The sequence below is a fragment of the Periplaneta americana genome, chromosome 1 (assembly GCF_040183065.1).
Source record: "Periplaneta americana isolate PAMFEO1 chromosome 1, P.americana_PAMFEO1_priV1, whole genome shotgun sequence".
Lineage (NCBI taxonomy): Eukaryota > Metazoa > Arthropoda > Insecta > Blattodea > Blattidae > Periplaneta > Periplaneta americana.
The window spans coordinates 154,241,597-154,268,369 of NC_091117.1; the positions used below are offsets into that span (position 1 = coordinate 154,241,597).

Here is a 26,773-nt window from a genome sequence, read left to right on the forward strand (position 1 = left end):
TATTTTCTCTTTCATTTTCAGGTTCACAGAGCCAGACAGATTTACTTACCAATGGCCAGACGACGATCCACAGAGGTACAAACACCCATGAAGGTATTGGACTCGACGCCACAACTGTCTCCTTACAAGAGTCTACAATGGCTAGTGAAGTCATAATGAGCGGTGAAACAGTACCAACTCATACACAAACTCTCAATCAGTCAACGACTCTCGATAAGGAATTAGTTCAATCTTCTTCAGCTTCTGTAGATTTTTCCAAGTATTTAGAAGCGAAACAAGATGCGGGCGACGATAAAATCCATGAACAAGTTTCATCATCGACGCAAAGATTGGCGAGATCAATCGATTCTAAAGTTTCTACGTCTCAAATATTAGAAAATTCAGCGTCTGCATTGAACAAGAAGGAAACTCCACTAGACTCCTCTGCCAAGAACGTGGACCATGTTGATACTAATGAGGTTGATGGTAACATTGCAGGGAAAGCCGGCGAATATTACAGACAAATCCAGCCGACGAGAACGCTGTCGTCACAGCAGGATGATGTGAGGAAAATCGTAAGAACCACTGCGCTAGAGGATAGGGTATTCGAATCTCGGAAGCGGTCGGGGGAAGGGTATGGGGCTCCGCGGGGGAGATCCCTCCCCTTGACGGAGCCCGAAACCCCGACGGTTTCTGCCGACGGAACGAGAAGGACGAATGCATCAATGAAGAGGGGAGTAGAGATGGCACGAATGGGAACTGAAACTCCTGGACTACCAGCTGTTTCCGTTCGTAGCAACTACGACGAACGCAAAACAAATCCAGATATCCAGGATATCATAACAGGACTCGTGAAGCTCTTAAATGGCAAAGTGAGTCTTCAGGCAAGTCCCTTGCCACCTGGAGGAGTGATAGGGGCAGGAAGGCCTTTACGTCCTCTTAGCACCAGAATCAATAATAGAGGACCTCCGAGAATCACAGACATACCTCCTCTACCACCTGATTTTGATACATCGGGACCTCATCCGATTTTGAGCCATCGACCACATCCACTTCCTCCAATGCAATCATCTACAAGATTACCACCTCCTTATCCTTTCGATAGACCACCTGCAATAGTACCGCTACCACCCCAACCTTCAGAAAACCACCACCCAGCTGATCATCCATTCATGACAGGGGTACCTCTTCCAGAACAGGTCGTGCCAGTATCAAATAGACCTCAAGGTAACCAGGGTATTGTTAGACCCCATAACAGGCCGAGACCTAATAGACCTAGACCTCCTATACCAACGATGGGAAACAAAAATAGGAGACCTCCTCCCTTGCCACCACTAGATGTTGGTCATATGCCACCGTCCTTCAAACCGGGTATCAACAAGAAACCTCAGCCTGAAGATTACAAAGTAACTGAGGACCAAACTCAGGACAGTCAAGACAGTAAAGAACATCAGCACACAACAATGCAGGCGCCAGTGACGATACAAGAGGAAGAAGACGAAGATGACGAACCTGTCGTAACCACAATACCACCAAAACCATACACACCTCCAGATGAGATTCCATCAAACACAAGTGACGAGGAAGACATTGCTACAACGACTGAAGAAGTGCCAAATAAAACAGAGGAGAGCAAAGATAAAGACAGTGTGACTGAAAGCTCCATAGTAACCAGTTCGTCGGAACAACCAAAGATAATAGCAACTCTAACGTCGTCCTCCTCCACCGTGAATGAGGCAACTCAGGAGGCCTTACCAGTGTTGAATGTGTCGAGTGCTGTGGATTTGGATAAGCCTTCGTCAGAGATGCCAATACTCCTGGAACCTTCTATAGGAGTGGGCGTGGCAACGCCTGTATTGGAATCCTCTATGCAAGAAATTCTCATGCAGGACTCTACGTCTTCGAGCGAAAGTGCGGTGACGTCAACTGAAACACCGACGTCTGTTCTGCCATCCAGTGCACCGTCGTTAAGTAGGGAGACGACACCTGCAGGCAACAGCGCCACAATCCATACCCAAGACAAGCCTCAGCATACTGCAGGTAAGATGTCGAGAAGTTACCTTATTTGATATTACATATATTTTAGGGACTAGTTTGGTAGTCCTTGGATAGGAATTGAGTCCATGAAACTCTTGTAATAATGTGAACCGATTTGGACAAAGTTAGTACTTAGGGACATACTGAAAATTCAGGATAGCCTCCTTAATACTAAGTAAAGCTCAGCAATAAAATATTAAGTTTGGGTTAAACATCCGCATGGGAAAGTATACATTATGCACATTATTATTATCATTTTTTAAGTTAGGTAACAACTTTCAGTCATTTGCGTACCGTCAACGATCATCGCTCCTTGTCCGCGAAATATACTCTGACACATTTCGGTTAGTAATTTAACAACAATACTGCTCACCATTTTAAAGAAGTTGATAGAAATATTATCGGCCTGCATCTAGACATAACTGGATCATTCGATACAAAATTTTAAGAATATGCCAGCGATGTCATGATTTTTTGGGGAGCTTTTAATATAATAATGTTATTATGAAAATAAATTAAACTACCATCTATGACAGCTATATCGTTAATATTTTAGTCATACGGATGACTGAAAAATGGGTGGCAGTTACATGTTATCCATCATTTAAAATATTCTAGACACCCTATATGAAGTGTCATCGAAACTAAACAGACGCTATTGTAAACCTGAATAAGCATATTTTAATACCTTAAAGACAAATCCGAATAATATTAAGGCATGCTCATAAAAACACCTCATTAAAAAAAGAAATAGTTTTATATTCGAATGCAACAAATTAAATTCATGCGAATTTCATTCGTATTAAAGACAATTTTATTCCTAATCCATCTTCCAAGTTTTATGACTTTATCTCAAAAAAATCTGTGAATAATTAAATTAATAAAATTATTAATTTTTGTTCCGATGGTTGAAAATCGCTTGCTATGTGTGGCGATCGCAGCATTCGCGAGACTTCATAACGATGAGTGATCTCAAACGTCCGTCTCCCTGACTTTGATCGCGCAACATTCTGTACGGCGGGAGAGCCTACCTGCTGAGCTCCTTTGTTCCGGTGAGTTATTTTTATTAAAAACTGACATGATATTCAAGTCAACTTTCTGAAATTTTCACAGTGGAATCAATATACTCTAAAGAATTAAACACATTTTTTTTTTTCGTCTGTAAAAATGAACTGCATTTTGTGTTCTATATTTTTTAAAATTATTTTACGGTGGGTAACTATCTAAAAAATTATATATTTTTTTTTCATTTTTAAGGGCATTTATAAACAAGGCTCTCCTTATTCGAATTACATTAAAATCACTTTTCCATCTTCCTTTACATAGTAAGAAAACTTCAATGAATGAAACAGTGTTCTTTGTTAAACCAATATTTTAAATTCTGATTGCTGCCAAACTATGAAAGATATAAATATAGTATTGCTTAAAATTAATATTTAGAACATACAAAATAACCTACTACAATATTTTTAAATGTTGAAACATCATGGTTCAAAAACATACTTTTTTTCATGGAATGACCCAACTGTAACCTACTGAACAGTTGGGGTGCTATTCATAGACATTTCGCTAGCTCAGGCTACGAGCGTGCTAAACAGGATTCATATCATATCATATCGCTGACACTGTTTTATGAATACGAAAAACGTTAGTTCGCTGATCATCCACCGAAAGCCCGCGCTAAAAATGTCTATGAATACGGCCCTTCGAATTTACGAGGAAGATTAATTTCCTAATATTCTGTTAAAGCTGCATTAAAGTAAGACAGTTGTACTTTTACACTTAGTCTTTGAATTTTCTCACATATTATACATTATAATAGCAGCTGGCTACGGACTGGAAGGTCCGGGGTTCGATCCCAGGTGGTGACAGGATTTTTTCTCGTTGCCAAACTTTCAGAACGGCCCCGAGGTTCACTCAGCCTCCTATAAAATTGAGTACCGGGTCTTTCCCGGGGGTAAAAGGCGGTCAGAGCGTGGTGCCGACCACATCACCTCATTCTAGTGCCGAGGTCATGGAAAGCATGGGGCTCTACCTCCATGCCCCCCAAGTGCCTTCATGGCAAGTTACGGGGATACCTTTACCTTTTTTTATACATTATAATAGAGTTGAAACTGAATAAGGGATTTTCAATTTTTTCCAAATTCTCATTCTGTAGCATGCGATGTCACTTTTTCCAGTTGAAGAGCCACCGCAACCAACTTTTATATTAATTTACTACATACTTATGTAATGAAAAAATAATTACAATCTACTATGAATTTCGATGTTACTAAAATCGTTTGCTAGGAATTTCACTTCATATTTGTAACTTATCATTTAACGATAGCCGTCTGCATTACCTGAAAATCACTTTAGTGACTATTACCTATCAGTTTCAATATATCAGCTTGATAATATCTCGCAAGCCTACATAAGGCAATGATAAATCGATCTAGAACAGAGTTTAACGTAAACATATTGATATTAGTCATAGGTAGTTTCTTTGTTGAAATTGGAAGAAATTTCAGCTAGAGGATTTCCTAGTTTTAATGGTATTCATTCCTTTATTCTTGACGGCAAACAAGGCGTATGCGTTTCCATGTTTTCAAGAAAAATACAATAGTCTCAGGTTCAGGAAAACGACTTTCTTCGTACCATATGCTCCAGCGTTTTACTGTGTTAAATTGCCGTGTACGATTTATATTACGGAAGCCGAGGCGTTCCGCACAGATGAACCCACCGCCCGAAGTGTTGTGGTTTGAACCCCGAAACAAGCTTTATGTGCTGCCATTAACTTAGCTTCTCACGTCCCTTTCCGACCTGACGTTATAGATGTAGCATAAAAGACATAAATATCGCGAATAAAGACTCTAGAAATTCGACCCTCTTAACAATAAACAATGAGTTATTGTTGTGTTGTTGAAAATAATGAGCATTATGTCAATTAAAAATATCTTAGCACAAAGTCATATAAAATAGAGTTTAAATAAAATATTCAATCCACTAATAATCAAGGATTGAGAAAATATAATCCCTACTTTATGAAGTTTTTATGTAACAAAGAAAAATATATAATATACTGCACGTAAGTTGCACTGGTATTAGAGAAACAAATGAACATATTTTGACAGGTGATGGATAAAATCAATACGAACTGAAAAATCTCAAGCAACTTGTTTCTTACTTCAACGGTTTGTTCAGTATTTTGCAGAATATAGATCTAGCATGTTTTTCTACCGAATACAAGATTTAAACTCCTGCAAGATTAGGCTGCCCCCATAAATAGATAATAGCCTTTGCATTTTGAAGATCTTCAATTGAAGGAATTCAAGACAGACGTGACTACGATCCAACAATACCACAGACATTAAGTTTCTCAACTCAATCACAACTTCTTACCTTAATCTACCTTGTGATAAGCATGAATAACTGTTTCCTTAACTACTGAAGACTGCAATAATTGTGAGATTAATTTTGGAAGCATATTGATATAACTTTCGCAGTTGAACTTAAACCTTGAATATCCCCGAAACTATCTCATGTGGATTAGTCATGTCTAGTTTGAAACCCTTGAATTAATCATTCTTAAATAATTTATCTGGAAGTTCCTTCACAACTGTAACACAAAAAGATTCTCCTTGTTTACAGCTGTTATTAAATTTTGTAATCGATACTTTTCTGCTAGATTTTAAATAAAGAGTGTTATTATTAGAATCCGAATTTTTATGTAAATTAATGGTTTTTCCTTAGTATGTATCTGTATGAAAACTCAAAATCTGGCGAATTAGGCTACTATTTAATTTTAATACTACATATTTGTACATATTTCGAACAATACTATTCATTTCCAAGATAATTACATATTTTTATATAATATTAACATCCATGCCAAAAATTGTTTAATGAAACGCACTGTAAAGAAAATTATTAAGATTTCAGCATAAACTAAAATTAAGTTCGGTTTTAGACGTAATAGATCGACTATTGATCAGATTTTTTATATTGGACAGATATTGGAGAAAAAATGGGAGTATAAGGGTACAGTACATCAATTATTCATAGATTTAAAAAAGACATATGACTCGGTTAAGAGAGAAGTTTTATATAACATTCTTATTGAATATGGACTTGAAGCAAGTAAAGCCATAGGTTTGGAAGTAAATACCGAAAAGACAAAGTATATGATTATGTCTCGTGACCAAAATATTGTACGAAATGGAAATATAAAAATTGGGGATTTATCCTTCGAAGTGGTAGAAAAATTCAAATATCTTGGAGTAACAATAACAAATATAAATGGGACTCGGGAGGAAATTAAACGCAGAATAAATATGGGAAATGCCTGTATATTATTCGGTTGAGAAGTTTTGTCATCTAGTCTGCTGTAAAAAAATTTAAAGTCAGAATTTATAAAACAGTTATATTACCTGTTATTCTGTACGGTTGTGAAATTTGGAATCTCAGTTTGAGAAAGGAACAGAAATTAAGGGTGTTTGAGAATAAGGTGTTTAGGAAAATATGAAGTTACAGGAGAATGGAGAAAGTCACACAACGCAGAACTGCACGCATTGCATTCTTCACCTGATATAATTAGGAACATGAAATCCAGACGTTTGAGATGGGCAGGGCATGTAACACGTATGGGCGAATCCAGAAATGCATATAGAGTGTTAGTTGGGAGGCCGGAGGGAAAAAAGACCTTTCGGGAAGCCGAGACATAGATGGGAGAATATTAAAATGGATTTGAGGGAGGTGGGATATGATGATAGAGACTGGATTAATCTTGCACAGGATAGGAACTGATGGCGAGCTTATGTGAGGGCGGCAATGAACCTCCGGGTACCTTAAAGGTCATTTGTAAGTAAGTTGTCAGTACATAATAGGATAAACATTTCAGCATTCGGTATTCAGGATAGGATAACCACTCTGGTATAAACTGGTATTTATTTCCCTGTTAATCCTGTCTCTCCCACTTTGTTCTCAACTCTGGAAAAACCTAAGTGATTGGCAGGTCTCGCTACATAACGACCTCATGTCATTCCACAGCCTGAAGGCAGTTCAACTTTTACACGTTTTGTTATACTGGACATTGGTTTTGCTTTTTATTCCAATATTCACTTGACCGATTAACAATGTGTCTTACAGAATTCTAAAATTCCTGTGAAGTGGCTTATATTGACGGCAACTTCAGTTGGATTTCCGGAAGCATCCAAAATTTACAAATTATCGATTGGTATCATTTGTGACGCAAACAAATAAACTCAGTGCTATCCATGGAACTGCAAGTAAGCAAATCGTGAAAAAACTCTATGCAATCCTTAAAAGAAATCAGGATTAAGCCAGTTTATTTACTGTTGGTCACATCCTCAATAAAGAAACACGGAATCCTCCAGAAGACAGTGCTGTCAGACACATCCATTTGCTTCAAATATACACCAGTAGCTTCTCATTTGTTTCTGGCTCATTTCCGTCGTAGGTGGCGGACAAGATGGCTTCCCCTACTATCCCTACCGTCCTCGTCCTGGCATCGTTCTGGATGACACAGAATATAAGCCGGGAGGCGTGGGTCGACCCATTATCACGGCACCGCCACCCGCTGCAGGCCACGCAGGAGACATCTTTGACGTCACTGTCACTGCTATCCAAGGACCAGGCGGTGGCAGCACAGGCAAGCCCTTCGTCTACCCAGGTAAGGTCATTTTAATATTGAACATTCGTTGATTTATTGTATAAACTAATTCCTGGCTTAAAAGTGATACCTCCAATGCAAATACTTTAAAACATGTCGGTAAAATATCTTCAACAGATTCATTATTTTAAAATCTGTAGTCAATTTGCTCTGTGGATCTACGTTTCTTTCATATTGAATGTATTGAATGTATATATTTGTCTTTAAGCAATATACCTTTCGGTGAGGCGGCACTTCACATTATTAGTATACAGTGCCGTCTCCCCGTTTTACAACGCCTCTCATGCAAGACATTTAGGACATTACTGTACTTATTTTTAATTTATTATTGCAATTCTTCCACTAGTATTTTCTTGTCGTCATCAATTCTTTCTCTACTTTACTCCTAACCCATCATTATACCAAAAATACTGTAACCCCCCTCCTGTATGACACATTTTTCCCTTACTCTACATCTCTAATTATTTGCACATTTCACTACTCCCTTTTCCACATTGCTACTTTTTAGGTCTTAGTTTTCTTTTCTCACGATTTATTTCCCCTACACACCATTTCCTTAAGTCATACTGTTTTTTCATCTTGTTTTCCCCTCTTCCTCATCACTGCTCTCTGAACTATCTCCTACTTGCATTACTCTACTTCTCGTCAGCCTCGATTTAGATCTTAGTTCCTTCACCCGCTTCGGAATTGCTCCCATCTGATGTCCACTATTTCCATTCGCTTGCATTGGGGTCTTGTTCTGCTGAGCTTGCTGAACTTGCTGAATACCTGTTCGCGTCACTCCTGTTTCTTCTTCAGTTGACGAAAATTTTCGCTGAGTTTGACACGTTTGCAGTTGACTCGCGTACACTCACCACACTTGTGTCACTAACCTCGCCTTTAGAACGATATTCTTGATTTTTTCTTTCAAAATTTTTCTGTTCCTTTCCTTTTCTTCTGAGCCTACAATCGGTTCCTTTAACGTTACTAAACACTCCTCTACACTAAAAACCAAATTGTTTATCTTAATTTTGTCCTTGATAAGTTTCGCGAATTGTCCATTTCTTCGTGCTGCTTTAAGAAAAGGGATTAAATCTCTTCTTCTACTTCTCACTTCGTAGCTCCAGTCGTTACTAGTCTGATCGTTGCGTTCCCTAGCATCCTCATATTCTTCATAATCATCTCTTTCGTAGCCACACTCTTAAATTTTACTAATATTGGCCTAACTTGGTTTCTTTCATATATAAATTCAGCGATGTCACACATGATCTCTTTGCAGTTGAGATGGAAGGAGTTCAACTGCCGGGAGCAGCGGGCGGCGAGGTGTCCGTCATCACCAAAGCGGAAGAAGGCCAGCACTTCGTATCTATTGACGGCAAACGAACCTACATCAACCTCTTCGGCAGCAGCAGCGACCAGGGGGGTGTGGCTCCCACCAGGGTGCAGCAGAAACCTGCCACCACCCTCGGCACAGGGTGAGCACAGAATTTTTATCTATTTGTGTTATTAAGGTGAAACTTCGATATTTTGCCGCACCACTTAAATAATCACAATTCATTCATTCATAGTTTTCTGCAGAAAGATAGGTCTTTCACTGCAAATCCAGAATTCTCCAATCTTTCCTATTTTCTGTCTTCGTCTTTATCCCCGCATATGATGCATATACCTTAATGTCGTCTATCATTTGATATCTTCTTCTGCCGCGAACTTTTCTCCCGTTCACCATTCCTTTCAGTGTATCCTTCAGGAAAATGTAAACATAGGGCTACCGAGTAGATCCAAGACATATACTAATTAGGTCCCAAGGGTTGCACGAACTCCAATGACCATAGTGCCCGCCTATGGCACTTCAAAGCATTCGAGACTGTGATATAATGAATGTGTTAAGCGAGGAGTGACGTTGTGCCCTGTTAGAGTTTATGCAGATTTCGAAAAGTCTATTTGTAATGCAATTTTGCAAGTTTGGCCAAATGTCATTTTAAAATGTTGCAGATTTCACTAAAGTCCACCAATGTGGAGTAACGGTTAGCACGTCTGACGGTGAAACGAGAGGGCCCGGGTTCAAATCCTGGTTGAGACAAGTTATCTGGTTTGGTTTTTCTTGAACCAACTGAAGCAGAATTTCTGGGTAACTTTCTACGTTGGACCTCGGATTCATTAATTGACATATCATCATCCATACAATAGTCCAGACATCGGTAAAATGTACCTTCCTAATATATCAGAAGAACGCAACAAGCTCAGCACTCAAACGGTAGGGGTGAAAGGGGATGAGTACGCTTCCTCTTACCACAGTACGAGTATTTAATGTGCTGTGTCGGACTGTAATCTTAGAAGTACAACGTTGATCACCGTGATTATTATTTATATGTTTTCATTTATTTTCTTCGTCACTTTTCACAAATTTCGTAGAACAATGACTGATAAAGTATAACAGAACAAAACCGGTACAGTAATTCAAAGAAAAATCGTATTTGAGTAACTGATTAGTCAGGAGTAAAATTACATATGGCTCATTTTAACTGTAAAGTCAGATGCTCATCTGTAATATGAGTTCTTCTTTTTGATTTTGCAACGTTCATTTTTGTAAAAAATAGTTCGCATATAATATGTGGAGCCATGCATGGCTGTGATTTTGTCTGCATAAGACCTAGATTAGCTTATTTTAATTTGTTCAGCAATTTGAAAATATTAACACCTTCCGAATTTTATATCATACTATGTTTCCAAAAAATATGTCATTTATAATTCAGGCCTTACTATCATTATTTATAAGTCAAAAGGATTTCCATACAATTGGAAATCAGTTTCAATTTTTTAAATTGAACGAATCTTTTGTTATAAAAATCTATTTGTAGTTTGTTCAAGAGGTTAATTTAATATTGCAATTTGATATTTCATATACAGTATTGCCAAATGAGTGTAAGCAAGGAAAATTAAATGTCTTCTTTTGTAATAAATTTTGATTCCATAAATCTTTAAGTAAAAGAAAAGAATTGATGCTGTCGTACATATGAACTATATTTTTATTATTCCCTTGAAGCTATTGATGTAATTTGTTGAAGTGTTCTCCGACACATTAGCAATTTCGCTTCCAGGACGTTTCGTCCACCACTTTATGTTCACGATAATTTTCCATCCAATGCTAATTCGTTCACTACCTTACGTCCACGATCATTTTTCGTCCAGTGCTACACTTTGTTCACTATCTTATATCCATGACAAGTCGTCCACAATAACTCTTCTTTCAACACTATACTTCAGTTTCCTTATGTACACAATCATTTTTCGTCCAGTACTGAACCTAAAATCTACCTTTTAGTCCAAGCAGAATAAAAAATACACTATCAACATTGTTTGCGGATTGTTGGTAGTATCCATAGCATTACGGGCATCCGTACACATTTTTAGTGGCCGTAGACGTTTTTAGTGGATCTAACACGGCACGCGTTATTACTCCACCATGGAGTAAACATATTTTGGTCTACAATATTGCTGCTACCACTTTCCTTCATTTAACAAAGACCACAATAGTACGGTATGTATTGGAGATGTGAAAAACGAGGGATTTGTAATGCTAGATTTTAAAAAACAACATCGACCAGTACTTGCACGCAATAAGCTACAAGCTTAAATAGTAGGCCTACACAAAAGATGATGACGAAACTGAAGATCCCGATTCAGAGTGAAGACCATAATTCCAAAATCTGTAAAAAAAAAATGGTATGCTGTTTTATTTTATCATAACTCCAGAAGAACAAAAGGTATTATTCCAATGGACCAAAGACAAAACTCAGGTTAGGACGAAGCAATGAGGTGAACGAAACTATGAACGAAATGTCCGACGGGACGTAACAATACGTGGACGAAACAGTTAGTGGACGAAATGTCCGACGGGAGAAAATAATGCGGACGAAACTGTATGTGGACGAAATATCTAACGGGGCCGAATGTCATTGGACGAAATGTATTGAACATACTGTACGTATGTGGATCGCAACTTCACATATTATGATCAGCTAAAGGATTTGGAAAGAGGTTCAGAAACAAAATAAATAACATTTATGTGATGATGATGATGATGATGATGATGATGATGATGATGATGATGAGGAAGGTACTCATTTGCTTGTAGCTACTTTGTGACAATCCATGGTAGCGTGTTATTTTCCGTACACCGTTATCGCGAACTGAATCATCCGTCTGCAAGATCACGTACTAGAAACAATGACATCATTACATGCTTTTTCCACACGTATAACTTAATATTTGGTACAAAATTAACGGTAAATTGTGTAATTTTAATTATGTATTACAGTAAAAAATAATTAAAACATTAGAGCAGAATTACATCAAACTTAAATGTAAACAATCTAGTAAATCCACATAATAATAATAATAATAATAATAATAATAATAATAATAATAATAATAATAGGTCTAATTTAACATGTTAGTAAAATGTCTGTGGCAGATAACATTTGAAGCCATTCATAATCACGAATATTTTTCATAATGGGTCTGCTTCTTTTGGTGTTATGATAAAATTTAATATAATCTGGTATTATTATTATTATTATTATTATTATTATTATTATTATTATTTTCTCCTTCAGATTTGCTGTACCAGAGACCGAGGATTCTTCAGTCCGTCCTGGAACTGGTCAGGCACCTCAATCTCCTCCACGTCGTCCATTTAACAGACGGCCTAATCATCCTCCAGTGAGGTAAATCCGTAATATTTAGTATCACTTCATAGAACCAAATTACAGAGTTATGTTGAATTCAATCACAGTCTAGTATATACAGTCACGAAGCTCAATACGTAGTAAATATGCATCCATAGATAGTTGCTAAACACTAGGATCGCTAATATCGCTTCATTACAGACAATGCGAAATAGTACCTGCACAGTCTATTGTTCCTAGCACCCTCACAACTCAAGCTTCGTGACTGCATATACTAGACTGTGATTCAATGATTGCCATGCAAGTGATCATCAGTTATTCATGTATTCATCGTCCCTTTAACAGACGGCCTAATCATATTCCAGTGAGGTAAATTCCTAGTATTTAGTATCACTTTATAGAACCAAATTACAGAGTTATGTAGAATTCAGTGATTGTCATGCAAGTGATCATCATCAATTGGGATCATGTATTCAATTGCTATTGTTAAGTGCTGGTGCAAGTTTATATGCCGCATAGTAGATTAGTAGACGAGGAAGTGGACGAAAGCTATGGCAAGATAGAAGAGATAGTTGAGAAGAAGAAGAAGAAGAAGAAGAAGAAGAAGAAGAAGAAGAAGAAAAAGAAAAAGAAGAAGAAGAAGGGAGCATGCGTAATCCTAATGGGCTACTGGAACGCAGTTGTAGGAGAAGGATAAGATGGAAGAACAGTTGGAAAATATGGATTGTTAAAAAGAAATGAAAGAGAATATATATTTGGTGAATTTCTGTAAAAGAAATGCAATGATTGTTGTAAATACATTATTCCAACAACATAAACGAAGAAGATATACATGGACATGCCCAAGGGACGAAAGAAGATATCAGATAGATTACATACTGGTACAGGAAAGATTCCGAAATTGCTTAAAAAATGCGAAGACTTTACCAGGAGTAGATATTAACTCAGTTCATGTCCTGCTGATAGGCGAAGTAGATATTCGTCTAAAGAAGATAAGAGGAAGACAGGTGACGAAGAAATTGAACATGGAAAAACTGGACAACGACAAATTTTCAAGAGAAAGCCGCTACATTACAATCCACATCTGAAAACAGTAATGAGTACTGGACTCATCTAAAAAGCTGTATACAGACAATAGCAGAAGAAACAATAGGATACACAGAAGGTGTGAGAATTAAGGAGGAGGAAAGAAGACGACATTAAGATATATGGATCATATAAGGAGAAAAAGAGGAAGGCAGAAAATAGGAAAGACTGGAGAAAGCTAAGTTTGCAGTGAAAGACCTGCCCTTGGGCAGAACACTGAATGAAATGAATATACAGTAGGCTATATTTACTTGACAAGCAGTGCGTGCAACAATAAGAACAAGGAGAATTCAAGGATTAGATGGGAAATACAAGTAGTAGACGAGGAATACTCTATACAAGGAGAACAAGGAAAATACAAAGACAACAAAGGGATTACAAGGAGAATAAGGGGAGAATACAAAGAGAACAAGAGAATATAAGGACAGCAAGGAGAATTCAAGAAGAACAAGAGGAATACAAAGATAACAAGGGGAATAGGAGGAGAACACGGTGAAGACAAGGAGAACAAGATGAAGACAAGGAGAACCAGGAGAAATAAAAGAAGAACAAGAGAAATAGGAGAACAATGGAAATATAAGGAGAACAAAGGGAAGACAAGAAGAACAAGAGGTACAGAAGAAGAAGGGGGATAGAAGGAGAATGAGGGAAATACAAAGAGAATAAGGGGAATATAGCGTACAAAACCCCTGTTCGCCCAATTATGGAATATGGAGCAGTAGGTTGGGATCCGTACAGACAAAACCAAATCGATTCAATAGAAAAGGTCCAACGCAAGGCAGCAAAATATGTCAAAATGGGGAAGGGATATGGTGAAGAGATAGTAAAAGATTTAGGGTGGGAACCTCTCAAATCAAGGCAACGAAAAACCAGACTCACCGCATTGTTTAAGGCACAAATGGGACACAAAGCATGGACCGATATCAATGCTAGATTAGCAACACCATCATACTTAGGAAGGGCTGATCATATTAGGAAGTTTAAATGTAGAAAACAAAGAACGGACGTGGCAAAATTTTCCTTTGTTAACCGCACAATGGTAGACTGGAACAGCTTAGGCCTACCTGCGGCAATCTTTCAGGGTGGTCCTCTTAAAATCAATACATTTAAGAAAGGTTGAGAAGATTAGACTGAAAATGTAATTGTAGGTGTAGTGTAATTATTTAAGTTGTGTCATGTAACCAATTGAGTTGATATATAATTAATTAAGTTAATATGTAATTAATTAAGATGATATGTAATTTAGTTGATATGTAAATAAATTAGGGTGATATGTAATTAAATAAGATGATATGTAATTAAGTTGGTATATAATTAATTAAGGTGATATGTAATTATTTAAATTGGTAATAGTTGGGTGAAATAGAAGTACTTATAAGTTAGATTTACTTTTGCTTATCGTAGGCGTTATTATAGAATAGTTTTTATTTATAGTCCTAGGTTTATTGCATCTAATATTTATAGATTTACGTTTATTTTATTTTATTTCATTTACGTTTATTTTATTTTATTTCTGTAATTGTAATTATTGTATATTATATATCACTGCCACCGGGTGTATACCCAATTGTAGTGTTAATAAATACATACATACATACATACATACATAAATACATAAGGAGAACAAGGGAAAGATAAGAACAAGGTGAATATATAAGAAGAACAAGGTGAATACAAGGAGAACAAGGGGAATACAAAGAGAACAAGGAAGGATTTCTTTTTTTTATATGAAGGTCAATTTAGACCCCCATCGCGAGTCAGGAGAAAGAGATAATTCTACGTCAAATTTAAGAATAATTAAAAAAATACATTACTAAGAATCATTGAGTTGATAACGTTATTCATTACATGGCCTCCATAGTGTTATAGGATTAAGATGTGCAAATACTTAACAAAGTAATTAAAAGGATTATATAAAATAATTATAATATTCAAATAAAAATATATAATTGAAATGGATGCTGCTTTCCTAATTCTTGAGTTGCAGCTCCCTGTTTTTCCATTTTTTAATTAAAACACATTTCACTCAATTGAAAAGGTACATAATATGCTTTAAGATGTGAAAATGGTTGTTTTTGCGTAATTCTGAGAAGATAAATTAATGGGCACCTCGTGGGAAAGAATCTTCATTTTCCCACATTATCACTCCGCGTACGCATGCAACTCTGTGCTACAAGATTTGTAGTCACGAATCTGCATTTGAATGGATGGCAGGAAAAACGTGGTAGGCCCATGTTACATTTTCTCAAAACTGAGAGTTTTTGCGTGAAACAGGGAAATATGATGCTTCCGGTACATCGTGACATTCCATGGTATTTGTAATAGGTACCAGTAGATGACAATACTGTATAATAAAATTGTGGCACTGACGCAGTGGAAGAATGTGGTATGTTCACAGTCTAGTATATACAGTCACGAAGCTCAATATGTAGTAAATATGCATCCATAGATAGTTGCTAACCACTAGGATCGCTAATATCGCCTCATTACAAACAATGCGAAATAGTACCGTCACAGTCTATTGTTCCTAGCACCCTCACAACTCAAGCTTCGTGACTGTATATACTAGACTGTGGTATGTTGTCGAGCTCTGTTCATTACATCAGCCAGTGTTTAGCATTGGGTGGTGCAGCATGAATCGTTTGAATGTTACTGCCAGTGACCAAAAGAGTTTAAATAAGCGGAAAAGAGTTGTGAATCATTTTATGTGATAACGTGATCCTTATTTATAAATAGTCCTACCTCTTCCCACATTTAAGAACGTATTAATAACCTTGTGTGGAATAACGTGGCATGTAGTCAATTTAGTGCAGCTCTCCTGGTGTCCATATGACCGAGAACAATTTGACGCTCCTCCTATAAAATTCCGAAAAGCAACATAGACTACCATGTTCTTCCAGCTATCCGTTCATTTATGGATGATATTCACTGTACATTTCGGGTATTGTAATAATTAGTGGATGCGAGGTGACTTATCGTTGAATGTAGGTGCACATTTACTATATGTTACATTTTTTTCATTCAGACCATTGGCTGAACAGGTTTTAAACATAAACAGATGACGTCAACTTGCTACTGTATCTCCGTACAGTCAGAAGGAAAAGAAAATAACGTACTGTAGTACATACCTCGCAAAGTTCAATCCTCGTCATCATTGATGCAATTACCAGCGTTGCAGTAAACGACGATATATTCTCGTAAGTTGTCGAAGCTGAATCGTCTTCGCCTATCGCTTAAACAGTTTTTGTATCGAGAGAATTTCTGAAAAAAAAACCTCTAAAATGGGGATCACTCAATTTCTTTAGAGGAATATTTGTACTGAGCATCATTTTGCACGTGTCGTTAGACCCGCACAACTACATGATGATGATGATGATGATGATGATGATGATGATGATGATGATGATGATGATGATGATGAGATGTAAATAGTTCCTCAGATTTCATTTCAACGCATTTCCTGTGCGATGTACTGTTGCAATGTTTCTCTAAAGTCTGAGTTGTTCTGGTTTTTATTTCAATTTTACATACATTACACACGATATTTCTTCGTTAATACATAAAATGTCACTCTCATACTTCTTAATTGCATTTCGTATCTCTAAGCGAATTTAACGTTTTGCCATTGTGAATGGATCAGCACAACATATTCAACGCGTACTAAATACTTGAGCAGGATAACACAACTGCACACATTGCATTGCAATGTTACTATCAACAGATCGGGGTTCATTCGTTTTGTACGCTGCTGTACTCGCTAGGTACACAAAAGACGGACGGCGCGGCACGTGCCATATACTCCGATACGAAACAACTTCACTTTTCCTTAAGTCATCCCGCATCCACTGTCTAGTAATAATTGTGTTAAATTTCAAGATCGAAGGATTTAGATGTCGCGTAACATAATGTGAATATGGATTGTTACAGGATTGACACGTGTATAGTCGGGGACGACTCCACGTGCGATTCGGCGCAGAATGAGATGTGTCGCACAGAGGTGGGCGTGTCTTCTTGCCACTGCAGACCCGGCTACAGTCGAAGAAAGCACCGAGAGCCTTGCAGAAGTAAGTGTTACGGGAAAAATTGAGTTTCACCCATAGAGTTATTGTGAGCACTGAGCATAGGCGCTGACTTGGGGAGGAGGAAAGGCACAATATGCCCCCACAACTTACAGAGCCCCCAATAAAATTAATAGGGGGCATTCGAAGAGAGATTCCTCGTGTTAAAAAATGGTCCCATCTGGGGCGGTATCAAGTGAGACCATCTCAATGATATGGGATTACATGGAGAGACCAGCCCACATAGATGAGATCTATTTCTGAGACCCGTGTATCGCTGCATGCCTCACTCGAGACATGTCTCATCCTGTGTGGGCCGCTTTACATGCAGCTGAATTTCGAGAACATGTCTTCTAATTGGCATTGCCTCGCGTTACTACTTCAAATTAGCAGGATCGTCAGCTGTAGCACATATCTGCTGTCGATAATTCTCGGGGGAGCCCAATCAAAGGCCCTATGTTGTTTTTTTTAGTCAGCTGTTCGAAGACAGTGAGGTAACTAAGCTAGAATATAAATAGAGGGTGGAACCAGGATACTTTAGCAATCAATGTACGGGCTATTCCATATGAAATCGATCAGTAAAAAATCTCGCATTTTTTTAATATTCTAATTTTTTCCCTATTTATACAAGGTGCTGAGGACAGTGCATTTTCAAAAATATACTATCAAAAGTAAACTGTTTTCGTACTATTGAGCGACAAATTTAGCGTATTTTATAAAAACAAGCCTCTTTCAGCGCTCAGAACTCTGGAACCATTTACTGCAGAACATTGAACGAGAGCTCATTTTGAAGCTGACATTTGGTAGGTTATGATAAGAAGTAATCCTTATTTTTATTGTATACAGAGAGATAGATAATCTGATTTTACTTACTTTTAGGCTTTTTGCCAATTTGTAAAAATGTAAAAAATATTGAGAAAAAAACCTTGCATTATTAAGAGGGATTCGGCATTGTTTGCTTAGTGGCTCGGCAATAAGTTTCGAGGGTATTAAATAAATTATTTTCACACGCCTAGACTTGAACGGCGCAGTACCGCACGCACTGTCCGAGAGCTGAAGATAAGCGAGCGTTGGGCGTCATTTTACTCCTGTGTTTATGAAAACTTTTGATAAAGCTAGCCCAGCTATGCGCTACTAGACAAAACATCACGTGTTTGTCTCCTGGCCTTGCTTGTCTCGGCTAGCTCCCGCCTCACAGTCAGCTGGTTACTTCACGCGCGTACTATTTATTTTCTTTATTTGATATTTTCAATACTTTCTTATCAACGGTGCACCAGTAAAAAATATGTGTTTATTTATACTTTCAAAGCGAAATCTAACCATATATTTTAAAAATATTTTTCCGTGGTCAAAGGTGTCTTAATGAAGAAAAATCTAAATTTCTCCATTTCCATAAAAAGTAAGAAAAACTGTTTACATGTCAATATAAACTTTATTTCTCAGCATCAAAATAAACCATGATTTTGATCATTGGGTGAAAGGGTTACGGAGCCACAACAGTTTAAAGATGCTAATTTTATGAAAATACGATAAATTTAAATATTTTTAATTTAAACACTATGAAGTTCTGATGCCTCAAACTTTGGACAAAGCACTGTATCACAGTTGTCTACGGATAGAAAAAGTTTCATTGTATTTAAAAATTGCAAGGTCAATTTCTCTATATTTCGGTCGATTTGAGATGGAATAGCCCGTACGCAAGCAGTGACTATAGCTTTTACACACAAGGAACTGGACACACACTATGGACATAAACAAAGGTATTGCAGTCTGGTTATGTTTGAAAATAAACTACATAAATACATACCTTATACAAGCAAGGTTCCATCTTCTTTGGTTTCGTTGCCAGCATTATAGTGAACAACAAAATACATCCGAAGATTCGCGAAATGAAACGTCATGCGGCCATCACTCAAACAGTTTTTATATTTTGAGAACGACCGTTCAACATCACAGGATGTCAATGGTGAATGCAAATAATACGACTGGTGTTTCGACATTGCACTTGTACACGTTACCAAATACAGCAGAGCGTCTCGTTTAGGCACAGTGAAAACGTAAACAAAGTGCAGCTAATGTGTGGGAGAGGACGAGCCGTACGATAAACACGAGGGATGCACAAGGTTTTAGTTACAACATTTATGGCGGAGCATTAATTGAAATTATATTTTCCAAAAACACACAACACAAAAGAACACAAATTGCATAGCTTTATCATACACACATTTTAACAAACAAGCAATGTAATGTTGAAATAATTCAATATAACAAATCAAATTTTGCTACTTAGTCTGTATGATGTTTTCAAGCAGTATTTTTACGATCATGAATTTCATTCTCTGTATGACTAACATAATATCACCGTCTTCTGTGGCCGAATTAACAAAACTACAATATATTGACCTGAAGTGACACCACTATTTCCTAAACATAATAATTATCCCTTCTCAAAATTCAATTTATTCAGGTACAGTACAGAAGACGGTGATATTATGTTAGTCATACAGAGAATGAAATTCATGATCGTAAAAATACTGCTTGAAAACATCATACAGACTAAGTAGCAAAATTTGATTTGTTATATTGAATTATTTCAACATTACAATTTCTTGTTTGTTAAAATGTGTAGCCTATATGATAATGTTATACAATTTGTGTTCTTTTATATTGTGTGTTTTCGGAAAATATGTCAATTAACGCTAAATAATATAATTAATTGTAACTAAAACCTTGTGCATCCCTCGTGTTTATCGTACGGCTCGACCTCCCCCCCACACGTTACCTGCACTTTGTTTACGTTTTCACTGTGGCTAAACGAGAGGCTCTACTGTACACGTAAACACTGTGACAAACAACCTCGACACTAACGTCAGACAACTGTTCACTATGACTGCGCACAGTACTCTGCTGGCTTAGGTTCGGTTCCTACAGCGCGCAACGGGACGGCTGACAAGTCATTTTGCGTTCTTAATAAAATGTACCTACGAGAGTAACATCACATGTCTCTAAGCTCCTTTGTGCATCAACCTATTGCCGCCGTAAAGGTATCCCAAGCCGCCTAATAATGAAGTAGGGTGACCAGTTCCTTTCCCCCTCCACTGCATACTCTGCTGATTTTTTAAGTTGATTATTTAATGACGCTGTATCAACTACGAGGTTATTTAGCGTCGATGAGATTGGTGATAGCGAGATGGTATTTGGCGAGATGAGGCCGAGGATTCGCCATAGATTGCCTGGCATTCACCTTACGGTTGGGGAAAACCTCGGAAAAAACCCAACCAGGTAATCAGCCCAAGCGGGGATCGAACCCTACACTGTTGACTAGTAACATATTACAATAATCAAACTTCAGATGCATACAAACAATTGTTCTTCCTCTGACACATCGTCAAGTGAGATGTACTGCCTGATAATACTGTAGATGTACTGTACATATCAGCCAGAATCTCGTCAGAAGTAACAAAGGCCCTATCATGACTTTAAATGGAGGAGACATAGCAGGATTACCAGTATACAAAAGCAGTCGTCCTCGGTGGTCTCATGATTAACACATTCGTTGTTGACTCCGAGGTTCGTGGGTTCAGACCTGGCCAAGGGCAATACAAACCTTAGCATGACTCCGAGAGGAAAGTAAAGCTGGGGGGGGGGGGGGGATCCCCATATTGTAAATACATGGCATGTAAAATAACCCTGTACCAGATAAATGTCTCCAGGCAAATTTTGTCGGTCATATCTTGCCTACATTGAATTTCGACGATGAATAATGTCTGCAGTTGAAAGTGTGTAAAATACCTACGCTGATAACTACTGTTTGATTTTTGACAGCTATAAATATTTTTTTTCCGGAGTAAGTATGAAATAATTAATCAAGAAATAATAATAATAATAATAATAATAATAATAATAATAATAATAATAATAAAAAGAATTATTAGAAGAAGACGCAATCCGAGATGCGTTTGGGCGCGGGTTCGATTCTCGCTTGGATTAATTGCATAGTTGAGTTTTTTTCGGAGATTTTCCCCAACCATAAGGCAAATGTCAGATGATTTATGGCGAATCCTCGGCCTGATCTCGCTATCACCAATCCCATCGATCTAAATAATCCCGTAGTTGATACAACGTCATTAAATAACCAAATGAAAGAAGAAGAAGTGAAAGAATTACAAGAAAAGTAATCTTAAATAGGCCAATGTTAGTAGAATTTCGTTTCATATACAAGCAAAGTTTATTTCTCCAAATAAATTCGACATATAAAAGAGCATACTTTCTATTACAAACATCCCTATCTTTCTTTCCTTTAAGAATATCTTTTTAAGCTTTCTCTTCGTTTTTCAGCTTGAACTATGTTAACTTTGGTTATAATGGATTACAAAAATGTATTATAAAAGTATTATAATAAATTGTTACCATGGAAATAATCAAATTGCTCGTTTCCGAGAGAGTTTTTATTTTAATTGATTGATAATTTAATTACAAGTTTGTACCTATTGGTTTAAGCACGATCACAATAAGTTATTGTAATTGCCTCGTTTGATAAGCTTGGGGTGTATGAGATTTACCACACCACAATAATATCTTAGTAAGACATCTTAATCAGTAAGTATGTAGACCTACATAGTACTTTCGTCATAGCCTCTAATAAATTCTACATAAAAATTTGCGTTAGTAGTTATAATTTTATTAATTTTTTACAGCACACTGCAAATTCATCCGCAAACTGAACATTAAATCAGTGTGCAGGGAATTTAAATAATTTAAATACGAGTCCATTAGGTTAATCAATAGAAAATCTGAATGTTGGATTGTCATAACATAGGTACCTTATTTCTTTCTTCGTGAAATGGTTTAGGTCTACTATACTTACTTAGGTATGTCATCTTTATATTCTTTATATACTCTACAGTATATTAATTATAATAAATCAGTTTATTTGGGAAGTACGGACATAAAGTATTGTACAACAATGTTTAGCCTACGTCAATATGACATAGAATATACCGGCTGATCTGGTTGTTTATATTTAGTCAACTGTCCGGAGACAGGTTTGAACCTCATAAGTGACACCAATAAGACATCACTCATGAGGCAACTAAGCTAGAATAGAAGAGGTAGGGTGATCAGTTCTTTTCCTCCTCCATTGCACATATTGCTGACATATTACTACAGTCTAGTATATACAGCCACGAAGCTGAGTTGTTGAGGGTACTAGGAACAATAGACTGTGTCGGTACTAATTCGCATTGTCCGTGATGAGGCGATATTAGCGATCCTAGTGGTTAGCAACTATCTAAGGATGCATATTTACTACGTATTGAGCTCCGTGACTGTACATACTAGAGTGTGGTATCACCTCCTTGAGGAAAAGTAGTTCGTGGTTTACTGAATAACATTTGACATCAACTGGTGCTGTCAAGGTGGGCCAATTACGTGGTCTTCAAATTCACCAGACTTGATATCACCCAGTTTCTTTGTTTTAGGTTTTGTAAGAAATAATGTCTTTTTCACAGCAACCCAATGATACTGTATTGATAATCTCAAAGCAAAGACCATCTCAGCTTTTGAAAAAAATTACCACGAGATGGGAGGAATCATCCTCACAATGTGAATTGTATTATGTATACAATGATGGGCATATTGAGGTATAATGTGGAAAACTCCCATCCTTCTAGAATGTGTTCACAGATTACTGAAAAATAAATAGTAATGTTCTCATGTTACAGTCCTTTTATTTTATGTTTAAAAATAAACAGTAATGTTCTCATATTACAGTCCTTTTATTTTATGTTTTCTCAAACAGATCACTCTGTATTATTCGAAAATTCTCAAAGTTCGGTCTGATGAGTTTGGTCTCAGTATAAGTATACAGTTGATTGATTTATTCTCAGGCTCTACATGCCCGACAAAATATTTCTACTCTATGTTGCCACGTTTGCAAATTCATGGGTGAAGTTTCAGGGAATAGGTTGGGAAACATGTCAGCTTTTGTTCGTTATTAACTTACTTATTACTGTGTGTTATGGATACCTAGAGTTTGCAGGTAGAGAACTCTGGCAGTAATAATGTTGTGTCTGCAAAAAAGAAGTATCAATTAGATATTTTGAACAATATGACGAAGTTTTATTTCAAATAGAGATTATTTTAATCACTGGGTAATTTTTATAATGATAAAATATACGTCATTTAATAACATAACTTACTATTTTGTTGCAGGAGTGGTATCTATATTGATGTCCCTTCGTGTGGATCGCCTCTACGACAGAAGAGTTGTGTGGGATGGCAAATTGCAGGACCCTGAATCAGAGGAGTACAAAACGTTGGAATGGGAGTCTAGTCGAGCAGTGAGTTTATATTACTATTATCTGCAGAATAAATCGCACCATTGTTGTATAATCATAAAAGACGTATATTTTAAATATTTTCCCTGGACCAAAAAATATTACAAACTGACTAGAATCACATCTAGTAACAAACTATTAAAATTCTTTTCAGAAAGGAGCCACTGTGTAAACATAAAAATGACCTATGTAACGAGCACCGGGTACTAGGGAACTACCGTCACTTTTGAGATAATCGCATTTTAAAGTTTTGATTCGTGATATTAATAACACTTTTTAACACTGATTTATCTCACGTAGCCTCTGGTTCAAGCAAGTTAGAGATATGACGGTTTTAATTTGTGTAAGAGGACTATTCCAAGAACCAGAAAACGGACGTAACTCAAACAGCCAATTTTTGAGTTGTGGCAGTGTTGCTCTAGGGGTGCAAAATGTATCTTTACTTCTCCCATTTAATTTGTAGTCAATTGAAGTATACGGTCAGGTCAGAAGCACTTACTACACAAAAGGGTATATTTTGCTGGCTGACAATGCTGGGCAGTATAAATTTTAATGTACGAGAGGTACTAGAACAGAAAATTATGTAATGAATGCTGTGGAAACTGAGCACAACATTCCATATCACAAACTTTAACAATAAGTTATGTATCGATTTTTCCCAGAAAACACAACGTGAATGTGGCAATCAGAAAGCATGTACGACTCAGGTCACCTCTCATTATTAGCGAACGCTGTTTGTCAACATTATCATCAGTTGAATAGAGGCATTGATGCTAGCTCAGTTAAATGTAATGATTGCTGGAAAACAAAAGTGACAAAATTTGAAGGTTATGTTGAGATTCAGATAAGTTGAAATTATAATACAAAATAATTGCATAATTTTATATTAAAATGACCAAGTTTATTTTTAACTTATAGTTTAATTTTATTGTATTAAATATTGCTGCTGAGATATGAAGCTCTCATTGTGCCACAGGATTTGTTGTGCAAGCTGGCCAGACTGTATATTATAAAGTAAAAAATGAAAAGTTCAGTACCAAAGGGAAAAGTCAATTACAGTAGAATCTCGATTATCCGTCACCCTATTAACCGATTGGTGGATTATCCGACTGTCTTACTCTTGCTATTTTGCAGAAAAATACTAAGTACTGTACAATATGTTTACACGCATTTTTTCTATGGAAGGTTATTACCAGCTTTTACCATTACATAGTATGTAGTAGAAATACTATCGTTACCGGCAGTAGAAACACTTTTGGGAGAAGGTTTTTTCACAACTTGTAAAACAGTCACTATCAGCTTTGAAAGAAATGACCCCAAGAACTTCCATACAACTGCAAACCTATGCATCATTTAGTCATTCCGTGCAAAATGTCCAAAGAAAACATGTTGAGCTGTTTGGGAAAGGAAAAACTGTGGTTCATAGCGCATCAGAATACAAGATTGGTATTAGAAATATGCGCAATTTAATAGAATAAAACAAAGTAGTACGTATTATTGTATTTCACTGTTTTCATTAGTTATAACCAGCATAACATTGTATAGTGTGTAGTATGAAGGCACCAATAGATGCAGTATGGTAGGAATTTCAAATTATGAAACCAAGTATTATATGCTTAATTCATGAAAATATTTTATGGTACGGATTATCCGATTTTTTCGATTAACCATTCAGTCCACCCCCTTCATTACCACGGATAATATAATTTTTATTATTAATCGCAAATGTTTTAAAGTACACCAATACTCTTCTCTGAATTAAATGCAAAACTGTCAAACAGCTGGAAAAATAGTGGTAGTCTAACGTCCAGGAACTTGCATGAACTCAATTCTCCTTCTTAAAAGTTGTGAAACAAGATGTATGTCTGATTTTGTTACAAGATTGATTCTGCGATGTCCATGACGCCGTTCTCTGATGACTTCATGGGTGTGCGTGTGAACGGCCTATACACCATGCCAGGAGGCTCAGAACCAGGCGGAACTAAACGCGGGGCAGTGTTTGTGAACCTGACATTGCAGCTGGAGGAGAGTGTAGAGACTCTGAGACCAGCCGTGAGGCATGACATACAGAGACATCTCCTGGGAGTCATCCACAGGAGGAACAACAATGTGGGACACAGTGCACTCTGGGTTGACAGTCCTCCAGGCTCAGTTTCACATCTGCAAGGTAATGCATAAAGAAAACAATGTTAAAAAATGTATCTATGTTGAAATGTGCAAAATGGCGTGTAGTATTACAATTCATGTAATGGAACATGTCAAATAAAGTTATATACATAAAGCAGCAGCAGTAGTAGTAGTAGTAGTATAAAGTAAAAAATCAATTCGAGATTTCTGTAAGCATATCAAATTGATTTATAGAATTATTGATGATCCAGAATTAATATTTTGATCACGTCAGTTATAATTATATTAGATACATATAGAGTACTAGGCACACAGCCTATTTGCATCAAATAGCATGCGAATTGTAACTAACCCTCCCACCTCAGTGCATCGAATTTTTCTTAAAGTTATTGAGTATTATGTGGAATTATGTAAGCATCAGTAATATTCTATAAATTCCTTTCCTTACGAATATTCAGAAATATATTTCAGCAAAATAAATTTGTATGTTAAAGAATAGGAGTTTTACAGAAAAATCCACTTTCAAATTAAAGAATCACATTCTAGTTCATGGAATTGCTTGTTGAACACCTGTCAGGTTGCGCAATTTCGGCTTAACCCATGACATATAATAAATATTGTACCAATGCTGTTGTAAAATTGACACTTTATATGTAATGTATTTATTATTATTATTATTATTATTATTATTATTATTATTATTATTATTATTATTATTATTAGTTATCACTATCATCATTACTATCTCCGTTTTTCTTTCTTTTTTTCTTGTATTAGCTTGATGAGAGCTCCATAGTGTTCTTTTGAACC

At 36.7% G+C, this 26,773-nt stretch overlaps 1 protein-coding gene across 2 annotated transcripts in view; it reads left to right on the forward strand.

The window, feature by feature from the left end:
• pwn (pawn) overlaps positions 1 to 26,773 on the forward strand; it is a 169,496-nt gene that overhangs the window by 123,072 nt on the left and 19,651 nt on the right. For both annotated transcript variants that reach the window (XM_069829932.1, XM_069829930.1), the window contains exons 2-8: positions 22 to 2,019; positions 7,475 to 7,687; positions 8,946 to 9,141; positions 12,283 to 12,393; positions 17,368 to 17,504; positions 23,712 to 23,839; positions 25,718 to 26,003. In XM_069829932.1, the coding sequence (XP_069686033.1) occupies positions 22 to 2,019; positions 7,475 to 7,687; positions 8,946 to 9,141; positions 12,283 to 12,393; positions 17,368 to 17,504; positions 23,712 to 23,839; positions 25,718 to 26,003 (3,069 nt within the window). The remainder of the gene's footprint in view (positions 1 to 21; positions 2,020 to 7,474; positions 7,688 to 8,945; positions 9,142 to 12,282; positions 12,394 to 17,367; positions 17,505 to 23,711; positions 23,840 to 25,717; positions 26,004 to 26,773) is intronic.